Raw genomic sequence first — 27,491 nt, forward strand, 5'->3', positions numbered from 1 at the left:
ATAGCGTGTGGAAACATGTTTCTATACAAATTGAAGTGTATTTTCTTGTGAACTAGCCATTTAAGCAAATTTTTTTTAATTAACTGTGCAGTAAATTCACTTGGAAAGGTGGCTAATGATGATCAACAGATGAAGAGTAAAAATTCTGAGATTTATTAGTACGTCTTTATTTTTGCAGCAGTGGTGTTCAGCATACAAATAGAAGCAAAGACACAGATGTACCTCAAAGAAGGCATTTGAAATTCTCCTGTACTCTATTTTTTCATTCATACAGATATAAATATTTTAAATTATTAGGAGCAGGCAATACTGGTCAACTGGGAAAACATTTTTCAAGCAAATTTGATAGTAGCAAAATATACAAAACCAAAAATCTTCAAAACAAGACATTTAGAATTGAAGTTGGTGCAAATACTGCCTATAAGGACCTCTGGAACTGTTTGTAATTTAATATCCATTATTAACAAGCACTACTGGTAATAGAATGTTGCACATTCTGCATGTTCCAGAACACATTGTAGATCTACGGTATACAGTACATTGACACATTAAAAACCCTGTTTGTTTGCCCTTCATGTCTTCATTGAAAAGAAGTGGATCAGAAAGACCAAAGTCTTACAGTATTTAATAATTGTGCTGCTAGATTAATATATAAATGTGACAAACCCTGCAACATTAAGTTGCAGTTACCTGAACTCTCTCAAATGTGAGGCTCTTTAAAAAGTAACAAATAGAGCAAAGTATTACAACAGGAAGGAAGTACCATAAAGTGCTTCCTGTTTTCTCCTTCTCCTTTCAAGGGACTTCCTCCTGCTGGCTGAATAAATTAAAATTCTTGGGGCATTCACTGACACAGTAAACATTGTGCATTACTAGCATCGCATAACCACTTGCATTTACTCATGCTGCAGAATGAATTTTCAAACTGTGTGTTAATAACTATTTGTACAATAAACTCTATGCAAGGCCTACATTCTTTGAAAGGCATGTGCAAATTTCTCTTTTCTGAAGAAAATAGAATACGAAAATACAATAAATACCCTCCTCTTTTTGTATAACAACATAATACAGTACCTCAAAAATAGCCATAAAGGTTTGCTCAATATAAACATGAACAATTGTTAACTAAACACTCCATTCATATTAATATTCAACATCTTGTATTTTACAAATTTTCACACAATGTCATATGTTGCTAAAGTCACACAAGCAGTGTGTGTTGCTATGTTTTAAACACAAACGAACATAACACAGCACCACTGCGAGAAAATGGAACAGACAGGCTTCTCTACTTCGAAAGGGATCCCACGTTTTCAATCCTTCCCATGGTTGGCAAATTCCCCTGATTCCCAGCGCATGGCCAGGGTGCTCTTGCGTCGTGCTCCGGAGAATGTGTCCATATACTGGAGGAGGCAGAATTAACCCTCCATAAGACTGTAGCTAGCTTTTCAACTTTAAAGGCACTAAATTTAACTGAAATTACATTAAAACCTACTCAACAGAGACTCTAACTGAATTGCAGGAACCATACAATTATATTTTACGGTAGTACAGAACTCTGTCTAGATGGCTGTTCATATATGCATTTTAAAAAATCACATTTTATATGATTGTGTAGTCATATAAAATATGTGTGCTATATGGCTATATGTTTTATAGGGGGATCGTACACTGTACCTTGTGATCACACGACAGTGTTGAACGGTCCATTTTACGTGCAGTCTTCATGGGTGAGGATGGAGAGGACTTGCACCTCGCTGGCTGTTCTGCTGAGTCACAGAAAAAAAAATATAGGTTGAACAGCACACACAGACAAATCACAAAACAACTAGCTAATATTAAATAAAACAATAAATCTCTTTGCTTAAATGACACCTGTGGGAAAAACCACTCTTGAAGTGATATACCTGGAAGACCCCTGCAATCACAAGCATAAAGAATAACTGTCATGAATTAAGACCCAGGTAACTTGTCAAACCCAAATTTTCTTACTTTTAGTAAAGCGTTAACATCTGTTTAAAATGCTTGTAAACAACCACTGGTCACAAAGGCTTAGAATCTTGTTCATCTTAGCATACCATTTCTGTCGAGGCATGGGTTGTTCAGCAGGTTTGGGGACACCAGGACAGTGTCATACTTCTCCTTCGTATACAGGCGTGCTCTCTGCCTCCTTAGCTCCTCCTCTCTCTGCTTGACCACCTTTATCTCCTGGTCCACCAGTGACTGGGTGCTTCGGGAGCGCAGCTTGAAGAAGGGGTTATTGTGGAAGGTGCTCTCTTGGGTCTCTTGGCTAGCGGTGTTCAGGCATAACTCAGAGGCACTACGGATGATCAGGTTTGACGTCTCTAGGATGATGACGCTGGTTGTCTCTGAGGGCCACTCGTTGAACTTCCTGTTTGACAGACTAGGTGCGGGCCCCCTGGGAGAATGTCGCGGGCTTGTAGGGTAGGGATCTGCCGGTTCAAGGATGATGACGTTGTTAGCCGCCATCTCGTGATAGAGCGGAGCCTTTGCTGCTGGCGGTTTGGAGGTGAAGGTGAACGATGGTGGCGTCTTGGAACCGGTGGGTGACCGCGGTAGCCTGTCCCGCGACGGGCTCTTGTCAGGCTTGCTCAGGTGGAAGCTGGGTGACCGGGCCTTAGCCCGCACGTGTTCCCCAGAGTCGGCTGCTTTAGTAAGGCCCCTCTCCCGCCTAAAGCTCTCTTCTCGCTCCAGTTCCATCCGGATCTCTCTTTCAATGGGTGTCTCGGGGTCGTCATATGTCGACCTGTAGCTAGAGTCATCTAGGCCTGAGTCCTCTGAGCAGGGGCTGAACTGAGTGTATGGGTACTCATTCGGTCCCAGGGTTTCAAACTCTGGGTCTTTTTTGGGCTTATTGATAGTTCTGACAGGCGTGTACATGAAGCTGTGGCCACCAGGGCTGGTGGCCCGCTTGGTGGAGGGGTGGTGCACTTGACTCTTGGTCTGCTCCTCCATCTGCAGCCACTGCTTGCGAGCCATTTGGAAGTCAACGTGCTCTGTGCTGACATCCTTGCTCTTGGTTTCCTGGATCACGCAGTAGTCACTGGGAACCCTCTTTTCTGAGTTTGTCTTAGTGGCACAAGAAGGGCTCATGCTGCTCGGCCTCACCGCCTGTTGTGGCTCCTTGTCCTCAGTGATTTTTGTTGAGTTGTGAAATTCAGCTGCGTTGTCATATGAGCAGGTGAGGGGCTCCTCAGTGGGCTCAGGTTGCACCAAAATATCGGTGTTGCATGTTGTCTTGGCTTCATCGCCTCGACTGAAACCTGTGGCGTCTGTGTCTTTTTGAATTAACTGCTCACAGACGTTTGTCTCCTGGGCGCCATCCAGGAAGAGCTTATCGCAGTCATCCTTTTGCACTGTGGATGAAAATATGGCCCTCCAGTTCTCATCGGTTTCACTGTCGGAGGAGACGATGGCTATTTCAGCATGCAAACAGTCGCTTAGGTCATCATCTTGGTCTGGGTTGTGAAATGACTCTGAGATGTCTGAGGAGGCCTCTTCCTGGATCTGCTGCTCTAGGACGGTTTCTTGTATTTCCTTTTGGCTTTCACTTTCCATGACGGCTTCCTGAACCTCGCTGTGGTCATCCACCTTCTCTAAGATGTGGTTGTCTCCAAAATCATCTGTCACCATGGGACTGTCTGGCTGCTTTTGGTCCGGCAAGTCCTGTGTGTCACAGACCAGCTTGTTCTCGTAAACGCTTATTGGACTAGAGGGTGTGTCAGAGACCGATGAGGTAACAGAATCTGTTCGAATGAGCTCTTCTTGTACCACCTTTAGGACCAAGACCTCCTCTTGTTGGGCAAGATCCATTGCACTCTCCTGTCCATTAACAGTTGCCAATTCATTGTTGATTTCAGACATATCTCTGTGATGCGTGGGGGTTTCCATGGCACCACCTGTTTCTGTGGCTTCCAATAAACCTACACTGGGTGTAAACTGTTCACCACCTTCTGTGTTTTCTACCTTCTCCATCTGAACAGAATCCATTTTGCACTCAGTTGCAGGATCCATCTCTGAAAGCTGGCTGGTCTCCATGGTTACTGCCTCTGAGTGGTTGCCTCCTTTCAGTTTCTGATTTTGATCGTTGCTGCACTCTTCAGTCAGTTCATTTCCATTTGTTCTTTTAACACCAGCTGTAGCTCTCTGTAAAACAAAATGAAATAATTTCACCTCCCAATGGTAGAGAAACAAATAGAAATAAGAATTTGAGACCCATTCGTTTTTGTGCATTTATATACAGTGTGTATGACATTTGAGCAGATTTTACTCTCTACCTCCAATGTGTGAGTATGTGAGATTTTGTTCCTGTCTATAGAAATTGAATATGAAGGAGCAACAGTCTGGTGTAGCTCAAGGCTTCTAACCAAAGAACTGAAATTCATTCGAATCTCTAATAAGGTCTAACACTCCTTGTACAACAGAAATGAGGCACATGCGACTCTACCATGTCACTTTGATTTCTTCACTTCAAGCACTTTAAAGCACTCATCTCTGTTTTTTCCCTATGACACAAGGCAGTGAGGTCGGAGACTTTGTAATCCTAAATACATGAACATTGTTCAAACGAAGACATAAACTTTGCTGTACATGTTTTTACCAGAGACCAGAAATTTGCATGGCAAATCTCTGCTAAAAAGAGATGTCTAAAACTAGTAAACAAAATGCACTGGACACATGACTCGATGGTTTTACGTACCAAATTGTGAAACTGCCTAGCAATTCTAAAGACAACTGAGTGGTCTCATTGAAGGATGAAATTGTCCCAACAGGTGCCGGTAGCTCTGCTGGATAAGAACATTCCAGCACACTTCAACTAGAGTTGGACATTACTGACATGGTTTTCTGTTGGATTTGTTGCTGTTTGTGTTATTCAGATCAATATTACATGCTTTTCTTCTGATGAACAGTAGTTTTAATTAAAGCACAGCATTATATCCATTGTGGTATGACAGCATATGGAACAAAATAAGCTAATTTCGTTACTAATGGTAATTTGCTGAACTTCAGGTCCAATCACACCCACAAACACATTATGCCTTAACTGTCATTTGCTGGCTGGCTAATTTGCTTTTAGGTTGGTGCCACTTCTATCACTAATTCAAAATTCTATACAATGTGAAGTCAAACATGAATATTATAGGCTACATTCCAACAAGAAATAGTGTTTCCCCCCCCCACATATGGCATGGTACAGTGTGCCTTTCCCACAGTTAGGCAGAACTGAATTCCCTTGAAATAAGTAGACCTGTTATGTAAGACTGCAGGATTAAATATCACTCCCACACTGGCGTTGTTTTTTGTCCCTGCAGTATCTAAGTGCTGAGCCACAATACTGTAGGAGATAAGGCAAAACTCAGTAAACCGGGATCAAAGACAACCTCAGTGCCCACAGGCAGCAGGTCTGGTTTATGGAGAAGCTAACCTAAAAGGGGGAAACAACTGGTATTTCCCATCACCTTTTCAAGAGGCTACATCAGTCCTATACTTACACCTTTCCAAAAATCTGCACCCTTCTTACATATACACCAAGCATTACACCTTTCCTACACCTACAACAAATCTCTACTGAAGTGTAACAGTTTTCATTCACATATTTGAATGCGATCCCCAGGGAAACTGTATATGATACATGGATGGGTGTGCCCAACCAACCATTTCCCCTGAGCTTTATTTTCTTACAGAACCACATCAGTCACCTTAGGGCCAAAATCAGAGTGAGCAAGGATATACAAAAAAGCCTTGATTAACTTTCCAGATCTGTCAATCTATCAATCAATTAATCTTTTTAGCCCAATTCAGAGACCAGTTGCCAGACAAATGTAGCCAATGTAGGAAAACTGAAAAATTGTTCCCTAAAGGTGACTCAGCTGGACTCCTGAAAATGGTGTGATACGATGAATTGTTAATTAAATGTGAACATAATGGAAATGAAAATTCTAGCATTTTTAAATTCTGTGATTTTGGTCCTTCGATGTATAGTTCTACACATCATTGGCAAGAATGGGGATGGTTATCAAGTGTTAATATAATATAATTAAAATATCAACACTAGCATTCCTTCAAGCACTTGCATATGTTCAAACACCTGCCTTATTTTCCAATTCACACTTTTCTCATGGATGAGTTATGTAACCATGACAGAATTTCTCACAGAAAAACTACTTGGACAATATCTGAGAGAAAATCAAACAACATTTCATTCCTGTTGCTAAAACCACAAATTTTAACCTGAAATGTATGTGGTAGTACTTTCCTGTTTTGAAAGAAGCACCACAACTAAAGCATTTGCGAATGATATTAAAATTTAATTTAAACAACAGTCAGTAACTGTCACCAACTATCTTCTAACCCCATAGCTTGAAACTCATTCTGTCTGATCAATTATACAATTCAATTTAAAATGATTCATTGTGTATAGCCATGTCCATGAAGATAATGAAAGAGTCCAAGCACTGCACATGGATTTTCAGAATGTCAATTTATTTTCTGAAAGGGAAATCACTTCTGTCTCCTTGAATGCAATCAATGTTTAATTTCCTTCATAGATGTCTGTAATGATTTATTTTAATGATTTAAATGTTTGTTGGCAATATTTAATTGACCAAAGCTAAAAATATTTTCTGTAGCCTAAGTGTAGGATACAAGAGTCACCATGTAACTGATACAGTTCTGGGAAATTCTACACCCAACACTGAGTTCAAAATTCATTTCAGTCTCTGTCAACTGAATTCTACACTGTAGATGGATGCAGTACATAGGAAACATGTTCTATGGCTAAAAGAGATATTTTACATATGCCATGTGACATGTGACTTCCTGTGTTCATAGCAATGATGATAAGTAAGGTTACTAGTTTGTCTCGCCTCGCTTTGTCGCATTGTAGAGGTTGCGATAACCTCTTTGTCAAAACCCATTTTGAAAAACTATCCCACTTGCACCACCTCAAAAATCTAAGTTGAAGTAATTGCCACTAATTAAGCACAGATGTTTGACAATTACGTTTGCAAGCGACAGTCACGAGTTAAATTCAGTTCGAATGCTTACTACCATGGACATGCTGCAGTATTTTTTAATGCTGTACCGGGTCATTTTTAAATGCTGTAGAGGGACGGTTTTTGTCAGATGTAGTGGGGAATGCCCACATTAAAAATGAGTTATGTAACATTTAATTTGTACAAAAAAAAAAAAAAATTTATGATTAAACTAATCAAGTAGAATCAGGTATCTTTGTGCTGGCCTAAAACAAAAACCTGCACCCACACCATCTTTTTTCAGATAAGACAAGACACCCCTGCTTTATATAAATTCATTTTTCTTTTTACTATAGTGACACTCAATTCTGGACCAGGAGAGCCACAGAGTCTGCTGGTTTTTGTTTTTTTTTCCTTAAGATCTGCCATCAATTCAACCCAAGAAACCAGGTGACCTGAGTCAACTGTGTAATCAACTGCTTTAACTGATCAATTGCTGTGCTACTCACGTTCTGAGTAACAACAAAAGCCAGCAGACCCTGCAGCTCTCTCTGACCAGGAGTGAGGACCACTGGCTCAAAGACATGCTTTTCATAGCATTTGAACTTCCATCCATCTTCACTTGACTTCCTGAATCTAACAATTAGATCAACTAATTGTTTTTACAAATATCTCGATTATAATCTCATTTGTACAATTAGTCACTTCATTGCAGTTGGAGTGCCTAATGGGGCCCCTGGAGGATAACCATTGAAATACTTGTTTAAATCACTGCAGGTCACATGGTTGAGACAAACTGGTGGCCCTAATGATAAGGTAACATTGGTAAGGAATGTTTGTGATTTGAAAACAATGCCCCTCCTTCAATGTAGAAGCAGACACCTGCAGACCACTTATGTGCAAAGGCCTTTTGCGGTTGTAACGTGTCTTTTATCTAGGATTTTGTTCACGTAGTCCCCTATCAAAAATTGAGTAAATCTCATTTTAGCTAGTGATGACACTGAATGGAAAACTGACACTATTCATCCATTTTCTAAACCGTTTACTCCTGGTGAGGGTCATGAAGAGGCAGGAGCCTATCCCAGCATACACTGGTTGAAAGGCAGGAATACACCCCGGACAGGTCACCAATCCATCGCAGGGTCCACACACCATTCATTCACGCATTCATTCGTTCCACAATTTAGACTCTACAGTCAATCTAACCTGCATGTTGTTGGACTGTGGAAGGAAACCAGAGTACCAGAAGGAAACCAGGAATCCCATGCAGACACGGGGAGAACATACAAACTCTGCACAGAAAGGTTCTCTGTCCGGATTCAAACTGGGTATCTTCTTGCTCGGTACCTTCTTGCTGTGGAGTGACAGTGCCACCCCACCACATTGATATTACATAGCAACAATATAAGTACAGTCACTTTCATTGCAAATGGGGAGGTGTTATTCTTCATTGGGAACTGTTGCCTGGCACCTGCAGAATCCTCCCCCGCATTTATATAAAATTAATGTATCAATGCATAATGCTCTTCCGGTAATCCTTCCTTTCAATTTATGTAAATTATCAGTGATGAAGGGGTAATCCAGCACTGAATGCTCTTTTGTGGAGCAAAACAACATGGTTAGAAGTACCATGATGAAATAATAGTTCTAGCTACATGATGACTTGACCAATTTATAAAGACATTAGAATAAGACGGATATTAGCATTGCCTTGTCAAACCAACACATCTAGAAAGATAACAAGGATTTATTCAACGAAAGCACCTTTATGCTCGTTCAGTGTGAGATTAAGGAGTTCAGAGAACGGTCACTTGGGTGACAGCATTCAGAAAATCTGATTTAGCCCGTCGGTATTTCGAGTAAAACGCTGTAAATTACAGGAAAAAACTGCCTTGGCTTTTTTTTATCGAAACAACATGCTACAGGCATAAGTGTAGGCTATATCTTCACTAAACTGAAAAATGGCACTCGGTCCAGTGCTCCATAAGCTGGAAACGCAAGGCACATGCACCCTGGTATTCTCATATGCACACAACTCCCTGAACGGCTGGTAATTTAAGCGTTTGTCTAAAAGTAATCAGGGATAACATTTCTGTCCTAACCTTTAGCATGCAATAATTCCAGGATCATAGTGATTTGCGCATCATACATAGAAAGATGAGGTAAATTTTGCTTCTTATACCTACCAGTAGTTTCCAGCAGAGCAGCCAGAACGATATCATCTCCAATTTACTAACGAACGCACATTTCTGAGCCAAAGCTACGTGCAGTCCAAAGAGCCAAAGAGCGACGCGTCGCGAGTAATTCATATGGTTTTTGTCTTAGTTTTTCTTTTAACCAGATCTATTGATCAGCGGAGCACATCTGGCTGAAATGAACTCGGGCGAACAAAATTGGTATTGACATAAACGCCACTGAAATGTTCTTCATCGTCAAAACGGTTAAACTTCCCTCCAGCATTCGCCTCACATCAGATACACGTTCTGTTTCAGCACGTTGGAGAGCTGCGCTTGAGCCTGCGCTTCACCCCGTGGACTCCCACACTTTCATAGCAGCTATCGACTCTCTGCTCTGCCCACGCGTTTTCGATGGACGATCAATAGAAAATGTGCCCAAGGTCAACGTCCCTCTGAAATTCATTGTTTGAAAGACATGAGGCAAAATGTTATGTATGGAATGTAGTGGGAAACCTTAAATGATATCTTTATCACGTATGCCGGATGTATTGATTTTTATTTTTTATTTTTTTTGCATATATTTTGCGAAGCCTACACCGGAATATTTTATTATTCACCTCGGTGCTAAATAGTAGCATTTTATTATGAATCACCATAAGTAAATTCGAAAGCAATGGAACAGTGCCGACAAAATGCGCTTTTGCGATTTCAATTATGAACGCGCCTCAACAGCAGGATAATGCCGATGAATCATAGGTGCAATCGGCTTTGGGAAAGAAACATGTAAGTTCTGGCAACACATTTAAAGAACATTTTACTAGATATGTATGTTGTGCAGGCAATCTTTTTTTCATAACCCAAGCCATAAAAACAGGGTTTTATAGCTCCTGCAAAGCATGGCTCAAAATAAACATTACATTATTTAAAAAGTAGACAGGCCTCAGATACATTTTAATGCATTCACGTTTTCATATGCAAAGTGAAGGACATTGTGTCGAAAGGCCTCTTCCACAACTCGAATCGACATTTTCCGACGGAAAGATCAGCTGTGGGTCTCAGTTGCATCTGATTCCATATGTCTGTATGTGAGCCAGAGTAAACTCATTTCTCAATTAAATAATTCTAATTTTCTAATTATTTTGGGAAGGGCACACCATGGTCTCATAAATCATTTTTTCAGGTCCAAAGCAATTTTTTTTTTTCCAGAAGTAATCTGTGAATTTACAAGGAATGTATTAAAACACTGTTCTGAAAGAACAAGCAAAGTGCCACCTAGTTGCCACAAGAAAATTTACCTCAAAATGATTCCAGTCTACTCAAAACAAAAGGTATAGCACTGGAGTTCAAGGAGATAAATCAGTCATCAGGCTCTATATCAAAATCAATGCAAGTGCTGAGCAGGTTTCTCAGGTCTGCATGATTTGAATCGATTTATTTGGCAGTGAACTTGTGAATCCCACACAGAAGGATCACTGGACTCACCTGACTTTCAGAACAGGAAGGACAACAGTATTGTTCAGAGACACCTGCTTTCTTCTCAGCTGGTGGCACAAATACACCAACATAGTACACCTGTTGAATGCTGTAGCAGAATTCCTTTACATGATATATGAGATACGTTTCCTTAGCCTGCTAATTGGAGAAGAATCAGCCTTTTCATTAATGGAGCTGTTATATTCAGACAGGTGTGTGAAACCAAAGTCTGCTGGGACTACGTATGTCCTGTTTTTGCATTGCAACCAGTGCCCCGTTTGACTTGTTTGGTCCATTTAGTTAATCAGCTGTCCACTTTTACATGTATACATTTTTAAAAAAATGCAAAAGCAGTACCACATTTATTGAAGATATGAGCATTAGTTTAAAATGTGTTCTTTATAAAAATTATGAACTTACAATTGAGCTGGTTAAGCCATTAAGATTGGAACTCAGACTAGCATACAAATGGCTCTCCAGAAGTTGAGTTTGTTGCCTCTACACTAGACTAGATTATGCCACACAGCATCTAACAGCACTACTCAGTTATCTTAAAAACATAAGAAGAGTACGCTATGCTATGCGTGGGGATGCATGACGAATAGAATGCGTTAACTGTTAGAAGAGGAGAGCTGAAGTATTCCCATAGCTGAGGATTCCTGTGTGGGTTTGATTTTGTTGCCAGCACCACTCTCCACATTGATTTTTCCTTCTGTTTCCCCAGCAGCTCTTACACTTTAGCAGTGGTGCAGTGCGATTCAAGTTGATTTGCTCTTCATATCTCCCTGCTCACTGGTCTGCCCTGTTTTCCCCCTAGACCCATGCCCCTTTAAAGTTTGTTCAATACAATTTGACCAACCCTTCTAACTCATTGGTGGATGGCAAATTCTACTATACAGTGTCCCCTGGCTGTTCGATAGTAGTAATATACAGTATCACTCCCTGTTTGGTAACTAGTGTTTTTTTTGCTGTTAAAAAAAGCGAAAGTTTATGTTTTTGTTCCGGGTCCTACCTTGCGTTGGTGCTGTGATTCGTCTAGATCCGGAGTGCTGTCTGTGTTTACCCCCTGCTGCCTGATGGTAGCCAAGCCAGCTGGAGCCTGAGTGTGTGGGAACGGGCCAATGGCTGAATGGAGTCTCTTGTGACACGCACACACAAACACGCTCACGTGTGTTCATGCTAGCACACACTTGTGTGAATTCATGCAAACAGACATACTGTATATATCGAAACACACTTTCATGAATTCACCCACAGGCATATGGATATACACGTACACATGCATATGTGTGTGCTCAGACGCACACACACACACACACACACAGATTGGTGTGACATGGTGTGATGTATACACTTTTCCGCTACATTATTTAAGTTGGACAAAAAATAAATATATTTTATATTTGACACCATGTTCCATAATTCAAATATGTAAAATCTATCTATGGTATCTCCAACTTGCTATCACCTTTAATTTTACTTCTTAAGGAAACAAGGTACCTTTTAACGTTTCTGGGTTCCACGACCAAATTTAGTACACTCCTATCAACAGAAGGGAATTCTTACTATATATACTATACTTACTTCTATGTATATATATATATATATATATATATATATATATAATTGATCTCCGTGCCTTCATCTGTATGAGACATGTTTCATGTTGAAGGCTACTTGCTGTTCTTTTCCACTGACATTATTGCACTGCTATGTATAATTTTTATTCACAGATTTCTTATAATTATGACGCATCACTGCTGAACTGTGTTGGTTTGCTGGCTCTCGCTACACACTACTTTCTGACTGGTGCGTGGTTGCCCTCTGTGGCTACTCAAAAAAGTGCAGTCTTTAAGCGAGTTGGCAATTCAGGACTGAACAGTATGGAATAAGGGCACTTTCTATTTGAGTACCGTTCATGTTGGAGGACCAATGGGGACCCCTGGAGGATAACCATTGAAATACAAGGTTAAATACCCTGCAGGTCACATGGTGGAGACAAACTGGTGGCCCTAGTTATAAGATAGCTCTAAGAAGCACTGGAGCAGGGCATAGAGTTTGTAGAAAATGCATTCCAGAAATACATTTGGCCTACCCTACTTTTTCACAGGCCTGCCCAAAAATTGTATTGTGCCACTGTGTACTGTGCCACTGTATGCCACTGTAGCTTGATCAACGTGAGTAAATACAAACAGAAATCGCTCCTAGGGTTTTTATCAGAACTATGGATACAGATTTTGTGCAATTCTTTTAATTGTTTGTTGGCATCAATTAATAGATTATTAATGATTAACTGATAAGTAGTGCTGAGCATTTAGTGTTTTTTTTTTTTTAGTTTAGCCTATGAGTAGGAAGTAGACTAAAGAAACAATGTTGTTTGAAAAAGTGTGTGTACCCAGTAGTCATGTATATGAACAATATCTACGAAATGTCACTGTCAAGGTGCATGGTGTAAGACCTGCAAAATAAGGTCGAGTTTAACTTAATAAAAAGTTTCACTGCTGGGGGATGAGGGCAGAGAAGAGCCAGGGCCGCAAGAAGCAGCTGCTGGATGCTTGGACAGATGAGACAAGCAGCTGGCGAGAGGATGCTGGGAAAAGAGCTCTGGTCCGAGTGTACGGTGTAATCATTGGCTTAAGATAGAAAGGGGCAGTAACAATCACAGCTTGGTCTGCCAGTGCAAGTGATTTAAGCTTAATGCAGGCAGCCACTGAGGGTGAGTGAAGGGTGTTTGTTGTCTGTAGTAGTCAAGACGAAAAGTTATGAGGACTTGGATGAGTAACTGTGCAGTCTCTTGGGGGAGGAAGTGGTGGACTCTCCTAATGTTGTGAATGCAAAATCTGCAGGACCAGGTCGTTGCTACAATGTGTCTCCAGAAGCTCTGCTGGTTGACCAGGCTCACACCACAATGCTTAGCTGAGTGAGAGGGAGACACTGTGGGGAGTGGTTTGAAAGTGATTAAAGCATCAATCCACAGGGAACCCTCAGCCAGAAGGTACAGGAGTTTTGTCCTCCGCAGGCCGAGCTTCAGGCGGTGGGTAGACATCCATTCTGCGATGTCAGCCAGGCCTGCAGAGAAATAAACCTGCGCTTTGGGTGTTGGGGGAAGAAAATGAGAATAAGAACCGAATGTCCTCAGCATTGAGCATAGAAATGCTGTGACATACCATGCTCAGAGATACCTGGGCCAAGTGTGACAGAGAGAAGAAGGGAGGACCAAGCAACAAGCCCTGTGGGACACCGGCCAACAGGGAATAGGGGAAGGAAACAGAATGGCTCCAGGCCACCTGGTAGTACAGCAGGTATATTGCATTTCACTGGTGTCTGGCATGTTGATCAGCGATCATTTGTGCGTGTTTATTTTTGGTTCCGAATTAAATACTTGAGTACAATTTGCGGTACAATTAACCGCTGCCATCAGTTGAAGGAGAACCTGAATCAGTCTAACCTGTAGAATAATATTTGCATTCACATCTTATGCATGGTGTACCCTATGTTAACAAACCTACAGGAGCATATCTGCGAGATAACCAGGATCACTTTATTGAATTTTAGTACACATTGCATTACTCTGGCGTTAATGAATGCTGTGGTGCTGATTTGTGAACTAATAGCAGTTACATAAAGTGCACAGTGGCAAAATACTTGCAAAACTGAGATAGCAGCTTAAAAAGCAGTTTTCAAAGGCACTTATTCAGTGTGAGTCACACAAAGAAGAGATTTATCTAAACATTTGTATGGCACATTCATTTTAAAAGCAGCAAAATGGCACGAAAAAAAGATATGCTATTATCCCCTCCAAAAACAGCTTTAGATCTGACATTATGGTAACCTGGTTTTTGATCACATTTGCATTCATTAAGTTTTTGGACATTGGCCATTTTTGGAAACAAATACTTTACATGTTGTATAGTTCCCATGCATGCTTGGCTCACAGTAGCTTCTTTGTCCTGGACCTGCTGACCCATTGTCTGTGCTGGTCTCAGTTCCTGGGCTTGGCTAATCCGTTTTTAAGGAGTTCTTCATTAATGAACTATGACTGAGCTGCTAATTCAGTGCTGGTCTGGATTTGAAATCTCTCGACAGCTGTCTTCTGTAAGTAATTTGTTGGAGGGCCATGGGGTTGGAGGCACGTGCTGAGACTGGCCAGGATTTAGAATCAGTCTTATACTCTGCAAAACCCCCTCTGCACTCAGTAGTTAAGTCTTTTGTTTTGTATGAAAGTACTTATGTGTTCTTCCTGATTGACAGTAACTCTTCCTGACAGTAACGCTCTTCATCTCAGTTTTCTTTGTTGTATTGCGTGAATGTACACATGCCTGTGTCTGTCCGTCTGTCTCTCTATATGCCTGTCTGCCGTAGTATCACTGTCTGCCCATTGAAATTTATTTTTTGTTTATATTCTTTAAAAAAGATTTTAATTGTGTGCTGACCTGGGTGCACAAATGTGAGTGGGGATAGATTCTGGGACAACCAGGTGGGGGACGGTAAGGTAGACTGAGGAGGCTGCATGTACAAACTCAACCTGTCATCACTGTGACATGTTTGAATAAAGCAGTCCTCCAAGTGGGGGGTGGCAAGGAAGGTCTCATTTGCAGAAGGTTGTTCCGATGGGCATAATGTCTTGACTTTCATTTTGTGGAGTCTGTACGCCAGGTACTGTACACCATGTTGCTTGCAGGTCATGCTGTGCAGCTGGCTCATTCAATTCCTGCTTTAAACACCGGAGAGAAAGACAGATGACCACTTGTCTCCCATAACAATTGCTGACACTAATTCTGCCTGACCAAAATCAAGCTACAGATCTGTTGTTCAGTTCCTGGATAAACATTGCTAATGATGTACAAGGGTGAAAACCACACTTGAGGAAAGTGGTACTGTCATAAATGCAGGTTCAAGGGACACTCTATTGGTGGGTCAACTTAATATACTTGTGCATAGGATATGTTATTGTGTATGCTAGACCATTCCAATGGTGACTGACCAACATTGTGATATCCTCATTCATAAAAATTAATGCATATGTGTCTTCGTCCGTTAATAAGTTCATGATGCCTGGTCAGCCATATGTAACAATTTACTAATGAAATAGTAAAAAGGTGTGCACATTTACTTTGGTGTCTGTGTGTGATTGTGATCTGGCACCCAATATTACAGTACACTAACATAATAATCATAGTTAATAACAAGTTGCTTTATCTGAGTGAATTAAATGTATTCCCATACATTCTGGTGTGATCTGAATCCTGATTACAATGAGACATTGGAGCACAACCATGTTTAAGTAGAAGTACAAGTTCATCAATGATGGTGTCTTAAACATGTTTCAACATCCAAAATCTGGTTTGCAAATATTCCAAGGCATTAAAAGAGCAAAGGTGAATGTTCTGCAAGCATTTATTAAAAACAAACTGCTCTCACACACACACCCACACACACGGCAGAAAAAAAACACTGGTTATTTTATGGAAGTCAGAACGGCTATGGTTACAAAAGAAGAAGCAAGCAAGCATGCACATTTTTGTAAGTGCAAACAAAACAACAGCTTTGAAATGAAGTTACAGCATGAAGGATAATTCAGAAAATACACAGAAAAGTTAATGTAAGTCCAATCCAAGATAGTGAACTGGAAATATTTGCTTCACAGCTGCACAGGAATGTAGTCTGAACTAATCATATGTGTATTTCAGCCACTAGATGGAGGTAGAGTTCAATTTAGTACCTTCTCAGTTTATTTCTGCACCTATACTGTACATGACTAATAAAATGGTCTATAAAAAGGTCTATGAAGCAAATATTTCCCATGCTTATATAAATTCTTTGGGATTAAATGGAAGAAATGTGTAACACATGTACAAGCAGTGCTCAAGGTTGTGTTTGAGCACAGATTATTTCTTCTAACCAGATGGGCAGCTTTGTTTCTTCCATCCACTCAGCTGTCTTAGTTTATGATGCTCTCCTTGGTACTGTGGTTTTTGGGTCTACACTACAGTTTATGAATATTCATAAAGAGGCAGACCCAAGAGCCTTACATCCATTGCCACCAGCATTACTACCCTTGGCCCCTCCCCTTCATCAGCACTCATAATGATTGATCAAATTAAATCATTTCAGCTTCGCTGGTAGGGAGACAGTACTTTCAGCGCTAATTGTATGGAGCTTACCATCTTGTTTGTCAACACAACATGTAATTATTGTTGGATCAGTATTACACATGCATTGAGACATGGAGGAAGTAAAGCGCACACAGGCGGGTGAGTATTGTCAACATGCATTGCACAAGCTGCCAGCTCGTGAGAAAATACTGAGATGGTTGCCATGCCAGGAAAGTGGTTAGCAACTGACGGACTACATTAACAAGCAGCAATGTCTGTTTCTGTTTTTTCGCTTTTTGCTACCTTTGGTGTCGTCCTCATCCATCTCCCAGTCAGAGTACCGGCACGGCCTGTACCCGTACTCCCGAAACTGTACTGAGGACCTGCAAGAGGCCGTGTTGTTTGCATTGCAGTTGCCTTTTGCCAGGTACTGACCTGTTCCGAGGTTACTGTAGGCATGGTTGCCATCCGGTTGGTGTGACCACTGTGGGTCATGGCTCTCGTCGTCCTCGTCGTCGATGACCACCAGCTCAGCCCGAATCGCCCCCTCGTAGCCCAGCCCCTGCTGGTTACCCTCGTCGGGGTCGTCCACTCTCTGATATCCCATGAAGATCATGGTCACGGGCTCCGTTGAGTCCATGTTGATCGGCGTGGCGTTCAGGACGCTGACTTTGGAGTTGTCAGAGTGAGCTGTTGCCGACTTCCTGTTCCTGCATTTGGAATCTTCAAACGGTGCCAGTCTGTAATCCTCCCTGTGCTCCAGGTAGGGGGCCTGCCTGCTGTTCTGCCCATTCTCTGTCGACCCCGTTTCGTAGCCATTGGAGAAATGGCTGCAGCCATTCGTGGTGTCCGGCCTACCTCTGGTGGGGCGCGGAACGTGTGGCGCCAGAGGCCTTGCCTCCCCCTCAGACCGCATGTAACAGAGCTCTGGAGGGGTCCTCTGGTGAGGCTCCTGGAGCCTGTGAAGACCCTGGCTCGCCTGCCCCGGCTCAAACTTCTTGCGGCTGCTATAGGAGCTGGGCTCGTGGTGCTCCTGCCCTGCCTTGGACTTCCTTATCGTGGCCTTCCTCAGAAGTTCCTCTACCTCCGCCGGGGTGAGGTTGTCCACTCTGTTTGGGAGGACCTGGCCCTCCGAGCCAAGGGCGTAGATGGACTTCCTCCCATCGTCGTAGACCTTGATGCCCTTCTGCTGGAACTCCCGGTCAGTGACTGCTGCCGTGGACAGGACCTGGCTCTCCCCTGTCCGCAGGTCCTTCTGGACATTGATTTCCATGGCAAACAGGCCTGTGAGGGACAAGCAGCTGTTAAACCATCACCAATGGCTGCATGCACAATGTGTCAGCAGAGATTACATTTTACATTAGGCGGCTAAGTGCCAACTTTCAACTTTAAACATAAACAGTTGGCATGTACTGTGACCTTCACTGTGACTGTGACACTGTGTTCTAACTGACATTACATTCTCAACAGCATTATGTTCTGATGTAATTACATAATCACACAGCATTTGTTCATATATCTGTCTTCTGGCCACACCAATAATGTGGAGGTGGACTACATTATGTAATGCATTTAATCATATAGGACTCATGGAATGGAAAACTTAGAAAGTTTGATGTAAAAACACTTTCTCATGCAAATGCACAGGTACAAGGCCATAACGGTTGTAAAGGCCAACCTATTAGTGACCAGAGAGAGCAGAAGCTTTGAAGGGAATGATCTCATCCTATGAGATCAGTCACAAGAGGTCTGAAGCAAAGTATATTACACAACGTTATGTGTGTCCGTGTGTGAGCTTCATAATGTTTGGAACAAAGACATTTTTTCTTGATTTTGGCTCCGTACTCCACAATTTTAGATTTGTAATTAAACGTGGTTAATTCACATTCCCAGCTTTTATTTTGGTTTCACCATGTAAAAATTACAGCACTTTTTAAACTCAGCCCCCCCATTTCAGGGTTTTTGTAAATGAAAAGAATCACGTTTAGTACTTTGTCGCATATCCTTTCTATATACTGTAAGGACTGCTTGAAATCTGTAACCCATAGACATCACCAGTTGTTGAGTATCTTCTCTGGTGATGCTCTGTCTGGGTTGTACCGTAGTCACCTTCAACTCCTACTCATTCCGGGGAAGCATTAAGTAAGTTTGGCTGAAAGATAATAGGCCTACATGAAATGATGCAGGGTGATGGACAGTGTGAATGGGCAGATCCAGTTTGTGAAATTACAACTGTAGTTTTTATTTTATTTGCCTAAATTTTGCCTTCAAATGACCTCAGAAGCTCTACAGCTTTTTGTGGATAAGGGGCTTGTTACAGTTGGAACCATTTGTACTTATGTTCACAATAGTTCAACAGTCAAACTACCCTGAATTATCCAAATGGAGCCAGCAGGCTCACATTATGTGTAAGAAACATTTCATGCTCAGTTAAACAGATTGGAGAACTCAAGGCGACCAAATAATGCTATTCGAATTCCTGCTGATACCTTCACCAGCCTCATTTGGCATATTAATTGAACCTGTAAAACAAACACAGGTGAGTTTTTCTAAAGATTTATCATTAATGCTGCTCCACACAGGACTCTTCATTCAGTTTTCTGTTTTTGTTTACAGAAAACTGGCTTTAGTTTAAGCTTTAAAAAATAAAATCATTCATTCATTTAAAAAAATATTATATTGCAAGGATGATGATGCATTACTTTTTTTAGACGAATCCATGACTTCTAGATCCGTACTTTTCTGTTTCTTCAGGTTTGGGGATTTGTAAGATTTTGGGATGTATGGAATTGCAGAATAAACACCCTGGGCTGGCTCTGCAAGATAAAAAATGTTTCTTTTAGCCTGTTTTAAAGTACAACCTTAATGGCGGGAAGTACAGTAATAGACAAATTTGGTTTTACCTTTCTTGACATCAGCCTTTGCTTCCTGTGATGAAAGAGATGAACAAAACGGAAGAAAAAATATGTTTTGATGACAAGAAAAAAATATACTGAAATACAATTTCGTACCAGTTTATACAAAACAAGGAAAGAACACAGGTCAAAGCAAAGGAACATCTTCAATAACACATTCAAATTCCCATTGAAATAGGTGGCATCTATGGGACAGCCCCTCAATTAACCAGCTGCTGAGCAGAGCTATTTACAGTCTGCAATTACTGAGACAGCCACGGGCACCACAACCTCATTTAAACTGTCAATGAAAATCAATCTATATACCACAAGTAAATCTCCAAAAGTACAGACTATTTTAAAGTAGATTATTTTGCATTAACCCCACTATTACCACTGCTGTTACTTTTGGTACTTATAGTAATTGAGGCAATAGGAGCAGATGTAGTATTTTACAATACATGAATACCTTTATTATGTCTTCGGGAGATTTCTCAATGGCTTTCAGTCGTTTCAGGATAAAACCTTCGTTTTTTGAAATCACCATCTCCTGCCTCTCCAGGGCCTCAACTTCTTGCTCCATCCTACACGTGACACATTGAGCATGATGCTGTTACAATGTGACACTGCAACATCTGTAGAGCATCCTGGGTCAGAGCCAAAATGAGGATTTGACTTTCTAAAGACATGCATTCAGTCTTATGGAAAAGCAGTGAATGGAAACACAGCAGTGCAGTTTAGCCTCAGGTCTGGGTTACCTCTGAATGTTGATCTGCAGTAGTCTGGCTTGCTGCTGGTGGCCCTGGGCCTGCAGTCTCCTGGCTTCCAACTCCTGTGAACTCTGGACACTCAGACCATCCTGGAGCCACTGCTCCCGTAGTGCTTTTTTCTGATTGGACGATGAATGCAAATGGCCATAATATACTATACACACACCACACAACTCAACATTATATCGGGCAATTCAACTTTATCTCATATACAAATTATCAATTCTTTTAAATAATATTATTTCACAAAGAATATCACTAACATATACAGTTGGAAAACAGCCTTAATATTCATTGAATGTAAGTTGTTGATATTGTGTGGTAACAAAATAAGACTTGTTTCTCTTAAATAAAAATGGCATTCTTTTAAAAAAACCCACCTTTAGGTATTGAAGCTTTAACTTTTCCTCATCAATTTCTGTCCTTTTTTTGGCAATATCCTCTTGAATCTTTCTCTTTTCCTGAAGAAATGCATACATAAACAGAAAGTAAACAGACAACATATTGCCTTTCTGAAAATGAGGCAATAGTCTACATCAAACCACCATTTGAAATGGCTACTATAATCAACCTCAAATTGTGTGCTGCCAGAAGCACTGAGCAAGGTTATCCATAGGAGACTGCAGGGTGCATCATGACACCAGAATCTGCCCTGACAGCCCTATTGAAAAAGTCAATATTGAAAATCAACCCAAGCAAAGCTTGGATGTATCAAGAAAGCAAGTGGTTCTTTTGCAAGGCAGGTTCGTGTAGTGTTTTGGATGTTAAATGGTTTGCTTTTACGCAAAAACAGCCAAAAAACTACAGACGTCACTTGTTGTATTACTTTTTTGCTAAATAAGACAGTCAGATTGTCAGCAAGGTGAGAGTTTGATTCTTTTCTCGATTTTCCAATGGGGTAAGACAATTTCACTAGTCAAGCAAAAAGTTACTTAAAACAAGCTAATATTTTCCACTTGACCGAATGAAATTACATTTTAAGTCTCATTACAAGACTAAAACACAGACTTTTTTTTGCCATGTGACCTTATCGCTTACTCATTGTTTCCTGTTAATAGCTGTGACACGATCCCTGCAAAACACAGACTAAGAGTAAAGTGATACATGTCTACCTTACATCAGAGAGTGCAGCACTGTGCTCCCTCAGGACAAAATGCGAGCGCTACAACGTTAATGTTTAAAACTAATATTAATACTTTTCACAGGGAATTCACGAGTGGCAAGAACAGCTGGCCCTTACTTTTGTCTAGACCTTTAAAAATGGGCCCTGAAAAGTCCGTCTATACTACAAGCACATTTCTGTCCTTCACCTAGTTGAAGCGGAACTATCGGGTTTGCAGGAGAAATCCTGGCTACCTTATTTGGTAAATGGCACAAACCTGAAAACAATAGAATGTGTTCCCCAAAAAGTAGTGAACTGTACTTGTTCAAAGCATAAAACAAGCACCTCATTAAACTTTGTTAAACACTGCATTAAGCTCCACGTAACAAATCATAACATTATTAATAAATCAGTGCAGTCATAACATTTCACACCTAACACTATTTCTCAATATTAATAATAATTCACAGGAATATATTAAATTATTAATACCAAAAACAGAAGGCAGGAACGAAATGCTGTGTGGTTTATTTTGCTTTGCTTACTACACTCTAAACTGAGTGACCACAACTGGCAATGAAAGCTTATTAATGTAACTGTGTGGCTTTCAACATTTTAAATTCCCAAGAGCGCTAGTGAGCTGGTAAAGAGTATTCTGGTCTAATTTACCGTGATGGCTTGAAGTCGCTCTTTCAGTAGCTGCGCCTCCTCCATGGTGGTCCACGGTCAGTGAGAGGACAGCTGAAGAGGATGTGCAGTTGTCTGCGGTGAGTCTGCGGTGTCAGGGAGACGTGAGAAACAGCCACGTTTGACCGGAGTTTGGCTCTGGGCAGGGGGGAGGGTACCGACGGCTGCTGACTCAAATAGCTGGAACAGACCGCATGGCTCCAGGATGCATTGCATGTCACATGCCCGCCGCAAAGCTTTTCCAAGGATAGGTTGAACGTGCTGGGTGATAAAACTGCGGTCTGTTATTTTTATTTATTGCGTGACGCTAAATGGCAGGTAGTGATGCTGGTGCAATCTCTTTCCAAAGAAGAGAAAGAGGTCACTGCGTACTTCTAGAGATTCTCCCACACTCTTGCTTGGCTTGGTTCTGATTACCAGGGTGCCAAGAGTTGACCACCGCTAAGTGATATATAAATAGTACAGGAAGAACCAGAAAGGAACTGTCAACGTCATGCAGTATCTATTAACGCTGTTGTCATTAAAAAAAAAGCATTATCACTAAGTGACTGCAACTAAGCGGCATCCATTTTGACTTCCACACAGAAGCAAAAGCTTAAAGGTGAAACCATGGACTTGGTGTTAGAGGGCATTCAAATAACAGCTATGAGTTATGAGAAAGGATCATGTTGCTGGCAGGTCTTGTGGATGATACAATGGGACTTCAGAGATTTTTTATGCCAAATGAACTATTACAAAATAGTTTTTCATGTTAAGAACTAATCACACTGTAGTGTTTTTGATTAAAAAATATAAAACACTAAATAAATAAAACTCTTATCTGAAGGACACGGTCCATTTTCAGCAGCAGAAAACATTTGCTGTTGGATATGTATTTCTACCGTTTTTCTTTATTATTTTATCATTAAAATATAATCAAGCTATTTACTTAAGTGCTAGCAATGCTGTGTAATATGGGTTTACAACTACTTATAAAGAAGTCTGAGACCACACTGGAATTCGGGGATTGTAAAATATGAAGAGGAGGCCTTTGGGTAGTTTTACATATTTACATAAAACAAAATTATAGTACTGTATAAAACTGTCATTTAAGGATAAGTAAGATTCTGTATGCCTTTACTAAAAGTTGTGCAGCTGTAATTGAATAGAGGATGGTAAGCATATTAAACAGTAATTCTATTCCATTCATCAGACATAAGTGCTTACAGAGGTAATTGACTTTGTTAAGGTCCCTGGGAGCAGTCATTGATACTGCAGATGCCACACAGGCAATGTCACTGATCTAAGTAGGGGGGACAGTCCCCAGGCACCCCAGGAATAGTGCCAGGGGTGACACGGGGAGCAGAGAAAGCATGATTTGCAGAAAGCGACAGGACTCCTTCACTGCGTGACCTTCGGTGTCAGAGTCTGGATAGGCAGCGCTGTCAGAGGCGGCCTTTCGGGCAGTCGCTGCTGCCGCCCCACATCAGGACCCCTTCCAGCCGTTATATAGCCCGACAGGCTTCATTTGGCGATAATTGTTAGATCTAGGACACTTGGATTCTCTCCCTCCCCCCAACCCCAGTCACTCAAGTCACTGGAGGGCAAGAGCAATTTCACAGAAAGCCTCACAGCCAGACACATTCAGAGAGGGACAGAGTCCGACCTTCAGACAGTAGCGTGCTACTGTCTCTACAGCAGTGCCTCAAGCACCTTACTCAATGTAGGGTATCAGTGATAACATGGCACTACACAAAGCTGAAATAAGTTTTTAACACACTAGATTTCTGCAAATAATTCATTCAGTCATTTGGAGACGGCTTATAAAACTCGGCAGCCACATTAGACCGTATTTTACCGCGTTATGCCGAAAGCCTTGCGAGTTAATTTTAGCACAGGCCTGACTTTAGCATTGACACCGGCGACCTTTATTCGCCAAAGGGCACACCGGCGCGCTCGCTGCCTCTCCTTTCTTTCGGCGTGAAACACAAAACATCCCGCTCGCCGTCGGCCTGTCTGTCCCGACGTGCCTTTGAGGCCACGCGCTGCGCCCGGAATGCTGACTCGCGGGACACGTAGTGCGAGCCCCCCCCCCACAGCTGTCCTTTAGATCGGGGGCGAGGGCATATGTCTACTCTCAAGGGGGAGCAGAGAGGTGGAGCAGAGGTTTAGATGTAGGGCCTCTTTCTTATTAGCAATGCGTGGACCGGCTGCCTTTAGTTTAGGATCTCCTCCTCCTCCCCCATTTTAATTCAATACGTAATATCTGTATTTAATCAGATAAGTTGAAAACGTGCTATTTTTGTCATTGTGGTCTGGCCAAGAAGCATGTGTAATCAAAACGTGCCGAGCAGTATGAAGTTTGTACTGATATAATGTACAATCAATATAGGAAATACACATACAGACATAATAGAAATTATAACCATGGTAACTGGCTATGGCAACAAGGCAACTTAAAATAAACTTAAAAAGCAACTTAAAAGACATAATTCATGTATTGTTCATGACTGGTTACATGTACATGCAAAGTTTCATTTTTGTGAAAAATGTTTACAAATGTTTATGATTGTTCATATTAAAAACAATTATCAGGTCAACACAAGGCTCTATTCCAATTGTATTGCTAAAAGAAATTAAGAAAATAAAGATGTCCCACTCAAGGATTCAACAACAGTGATATGAACCTGCAACCTTTTGGTTTCCCGACCCCTTTCACCACACAGCCGTCTAGTTTCTTATGTATACAAGTTCCTTATATATGTTGATTCTAGTACATGTTTTACCTGGTGTAGCTAATGCTGTTGTAAACTGATCTTTATGCCTCTCAATCTGCCAAGGTTCTTTTTCATAACCTTGGATGAACTGCAGGTCAGCAAGTGCTGTACGGTCTGTGGCTTCCATGAGCTTGCCAGACTTTCCCCAAACATACTGAAATACTCAAACCTGCTGCCCATGTGAGCATCTCCTGACACTCGCTATGTGGACAAAAGCGACAGGGCCATAGCCGTATGAATCAATCTGTAATCTACTGACATGGTAAAATTCATATTAAATGAATGTCTAAAAATTCTAAATTGTGCCAAAGAACGTGATTGCTGCTGCTGAATCTTATAGTCAGTGCAGACAGTGGTCCAGTCCTGAAGATGACCAAAAGTGTCATGAGGAAATTTAGTTTGTATGAAGTATTAATCCCTGTGCTGGGTGAAAGATGCAGTGGGCAAGTATATGGATCGGGATATGGGTTTAGAAGTGTGCTGGTGAGGACGTATGCGCAGGTGGGGTGGCTCTATGTTAGCAGTTTCCTCACACTTCTGTGGAATCAAGCTAGCTGTTGAGGGCTCCAAGCTGCAGAATCATTCTTAGTACCATGTAACAACATAAGGAAGAACGTTTTAGTCCTTTCCCCCCAGGCTATCTCATTCTCTCATTCCTACAATCCGACAAGATGTTTTCTCTTTTACGAGAGGCAATATTACCAGACATGCAGCCATCAGACGGTGAGGCAGGCTCAAGTGAGGTTGTGTAAAAATAGCAGGGCACACAGCTGTGCTGTTACTAGGCTACCATGAATGATCCGGCATATTGCACTTTCAGGTCCAGGTCTTTACAACCTGGGACCTGGGGACATAATGTAGCTACAGACGGCATACTTACTCGGCAGAGTCATTCAATTTTCTAGGCCAATGACACATTGAATGGAGCAGGCTATAAACGTAACTACTGATAATAATAATAATAATAATAATAATAATAATAATAATAATAATAATACCACTTTGATTGATGTTTAATACAAAAAGGCTGCATTTATCAATATGAACATTACTTGTAATACATATTTAATTAACGTTAGCTTTCATTGGATGCCACAAACTGAACGCACCTTTAAATTTGACGCTTTCGTTGCGGAAGTAGGTCCTCTCTAATCGTTTAATCACTTGGGGCTTTAGCAGTAAATCTCATGAGGCATCTGCTCTCACAACAATAACGAAACAACATTATCAGTTCAGTCTTTCGTATACATGGACTCATTATATGACAATTAATACACTAGTTTCCAATCTCATTTTAATTCAGAGAACAGTGTATAGGCCCACGCTGTGCGAGGATGCACTTCATTATAACCGAAAAATGTGCAGACTGAGAAGTGCATACGCAGTTCGCGCATGGTCCCCATGTTCACTTCGCAACTCCTGTTCCCGTTTCGCTAAATAGCCTACCTTTCTATTCCAAGTAAAATATTCCATAGACAAAGTACATTTTGTCATTATGCTGATATGGTTATTTTTATTATTTTGTGAACAGAGGCAAAATAACAAAAGTGATTATTCGGTGGAAAATGTTTCTATGTCACTATTCTGTCATTAAGCAATTAAAACCCCATAACCCTTTTTGGAAACTTCCAGGAGCGTCCAGATTGGACCGATGGCGGAAAGCACGTTTGAAGGTATTATAAGATTATGAGAGACCCGATGAACTCCCTCTCGTTTTTTGTTTTGGCACGCAGTAAATGGCTAAATGTATTTTTTCTCATTGAAAGAGTGTAGAAATCCATAAGAAAACTATTCCCTCACTAAGTGTAGGTAATTTGGAGTGTGCACCTAAGGATAAACTAGTCCTAATCGGAGTTATTCCGAATATTTTCCTATTAATCTGGATCTATTTTGATACTCAGCGTTAAAGTCGCAAAACAGAACAGAATACTCACCAGAAGTATGCGGGACAGTCTTGTTTGGCGCGCCCAAGAGGGTTTTAGTTTCCAATGCGCAGCATGGAGCCCTTCATTTCAGAACGGACACTTCAGGTATCCTGCAGTGGGCTGACAGTTGAGCCTGGGTTGCCAATGACTGACAACTTACCATTGGGCCAATGAATATAGGTCGCGTGTCCTGTTAAAACAGCCCCTCGGCACCTTCAGCGTCTGTGACAGGCGCACCGTGCGGTCGTGCGCCTGCTAAAAATCTCTCACCAAAATAAATTTACCACAAGAAGTCGTTATCCCACTGGCAGCACGCAGCTCTCAACACCCCCTAGGAGAAAGGCGCAGACGGCTTTGAAAGGCAATTAACGAGTTACTTCTGAATTAACCTCAAAGGCACTGCCGTTACGTCACACTGTCTGAGTACAATAACTTAAGAGTGAAGGGGTAAATCAATACGAATACTAGGCTATCAACGCAATTTACGAGGCTGAATACTGCTATATGCACGCCAAAATACTGAATTTCAGTTGACCCCCCCCCCCCCCCCACACACACGCACACATCCACACATACAAACACACACAAATCCACAAAAACAAATACAACGTTCTGTG

The 27,491-nt window shown here is 41.3% G+C and overlaps 2 protein-coding genes across 4 annotated transcripts; both read right to left on the minus strand.

The window, feature by feature from the left end:
• Positions 1-143: 143 nt before the first annotated feature.
• On the minus strand, positions 144-11,712 carry si:ch211-153l6.6 (uncharacterized). The gene is made up of 4 exons (XM_064338598.1): positions 11,658-11,712; positions 2,079-4,167; positions 1,678-1,769; positions 144-1,403 (listed from the first exon to the last, which is right to left on the minus strand). The coding sequence occupies exons 2-4, from the start codon at positions 4,057-4,059 to the stop codon at positions 1,314-1,316; spliced, it is 2,163 nt and encodes a 720-aa protein (XP_064194668.1). The 5' UTR covers positions 4,060-4,167; positions 11,658-11,712; the 3' UTR covers positions 144-1,313.
• Positions 11,713-14,165: 2,453 nt separating this feature from the next.
• On the minus strand, positions 14,166-27,185 carry palmda (palmdelphin a). 3 transcript variants are annotated; one of them, XM_064338602.1, is made up of 9 exons: positions 26,884-27,185; positions 22,176-22,279; positions 20,785-20,865; positions 20,393-20,523; positions 20,104-20,218; positions 19,644-19,668; positions 19,443-19,556; positions 17,176-18,024; positions 14,166-15,356 (listed from the first exon to the last, which is right to left on the minus strand). In XM_064338602.1, exons 2-9 carry the CDS (start codon positions 22,218-22,220, stop codon positions 15,346-15,348), a joined length of 1,371 nt encoding a protein of 456 aa, XP_064194672.1. In that variant the 5' UTR covers positions 22,221-22,279; positions 26,884-27,185; the 3' UTR covers positions 14,166-15,345. The 3 variants fall into 3 exon arrangements, with proteins under 3 accessions (XP_064194672.1, XP_064194671.1, XP_064194670.1); XM_064338601.1 differs by having other exon boundaries at positions 14,166-15,359; XM_064338600.1 differs by lacking the exon at positions 14,166-15,356 and having other exon boundaries at positions 16,020-18,024.
• Between the last annotated feature and the right edge of the window lie 306 nt (positions 27,186-27,491).

This window comes from Anguilla rostrata, chromosome 6 (genome assembly GCF_018555375.3).
Source record: "Anguilla rostrata isolate EN2019 chromosome 6, ASM1855537v3, whole genome shotgun sequence".
Lineage (NCBI taxonomy): Eukaryota > Metazoa > Chordata > Actinopteri > Anguilliformes > Anguillidae > Anguilla > Anguilla rostrata.

Bases quoted from the DNA above. Each gene is read 5' to 3' on its own strand.
- palmda (XM_064338600.1), bottom strand. From the start codon at position 22,220: ATGGAGGAGGCGCAGCTACTGAAAGAGCGACTTCAAGCCATCACG. The intron at 20,219-20,392 runs GTAACCCAGACC...TGTCACGTGTAG, and splicing joins CTGCAGATCAACATTCAGAG to GATGGAGCAAGAAGTTGAGG. The intron at 19,669-20,103 runs GTATTCATGTAT...CTTTCATCACAG, and splicing joins CTCCCGAAGACATAATAAAG to GAAGCAAAGGCTGATGTCAA.
- si:ch211-153l6.6 (XM_064338598.1), bottom strand. From the start codon at position 4,059: ATGGAGACCAGCCAGCTTTCAGAGATGGATCCTGCAACTGAGTGCAAA. The intron at 1,770-2,078 runs GTATGCTAAGAT...TCTGTGACTCAG, and splicing joins CCCATGCCTCGACAGAAATG to CAGAACAGCCAGCGAGGTGC. The intron at 1,404-1,677 runs GTACAGTGTACG...TGCCTCCTCCAG, and splicing joins CACTGTCGTGTGATCACAAG to TATATGGACACATTCTCCGG.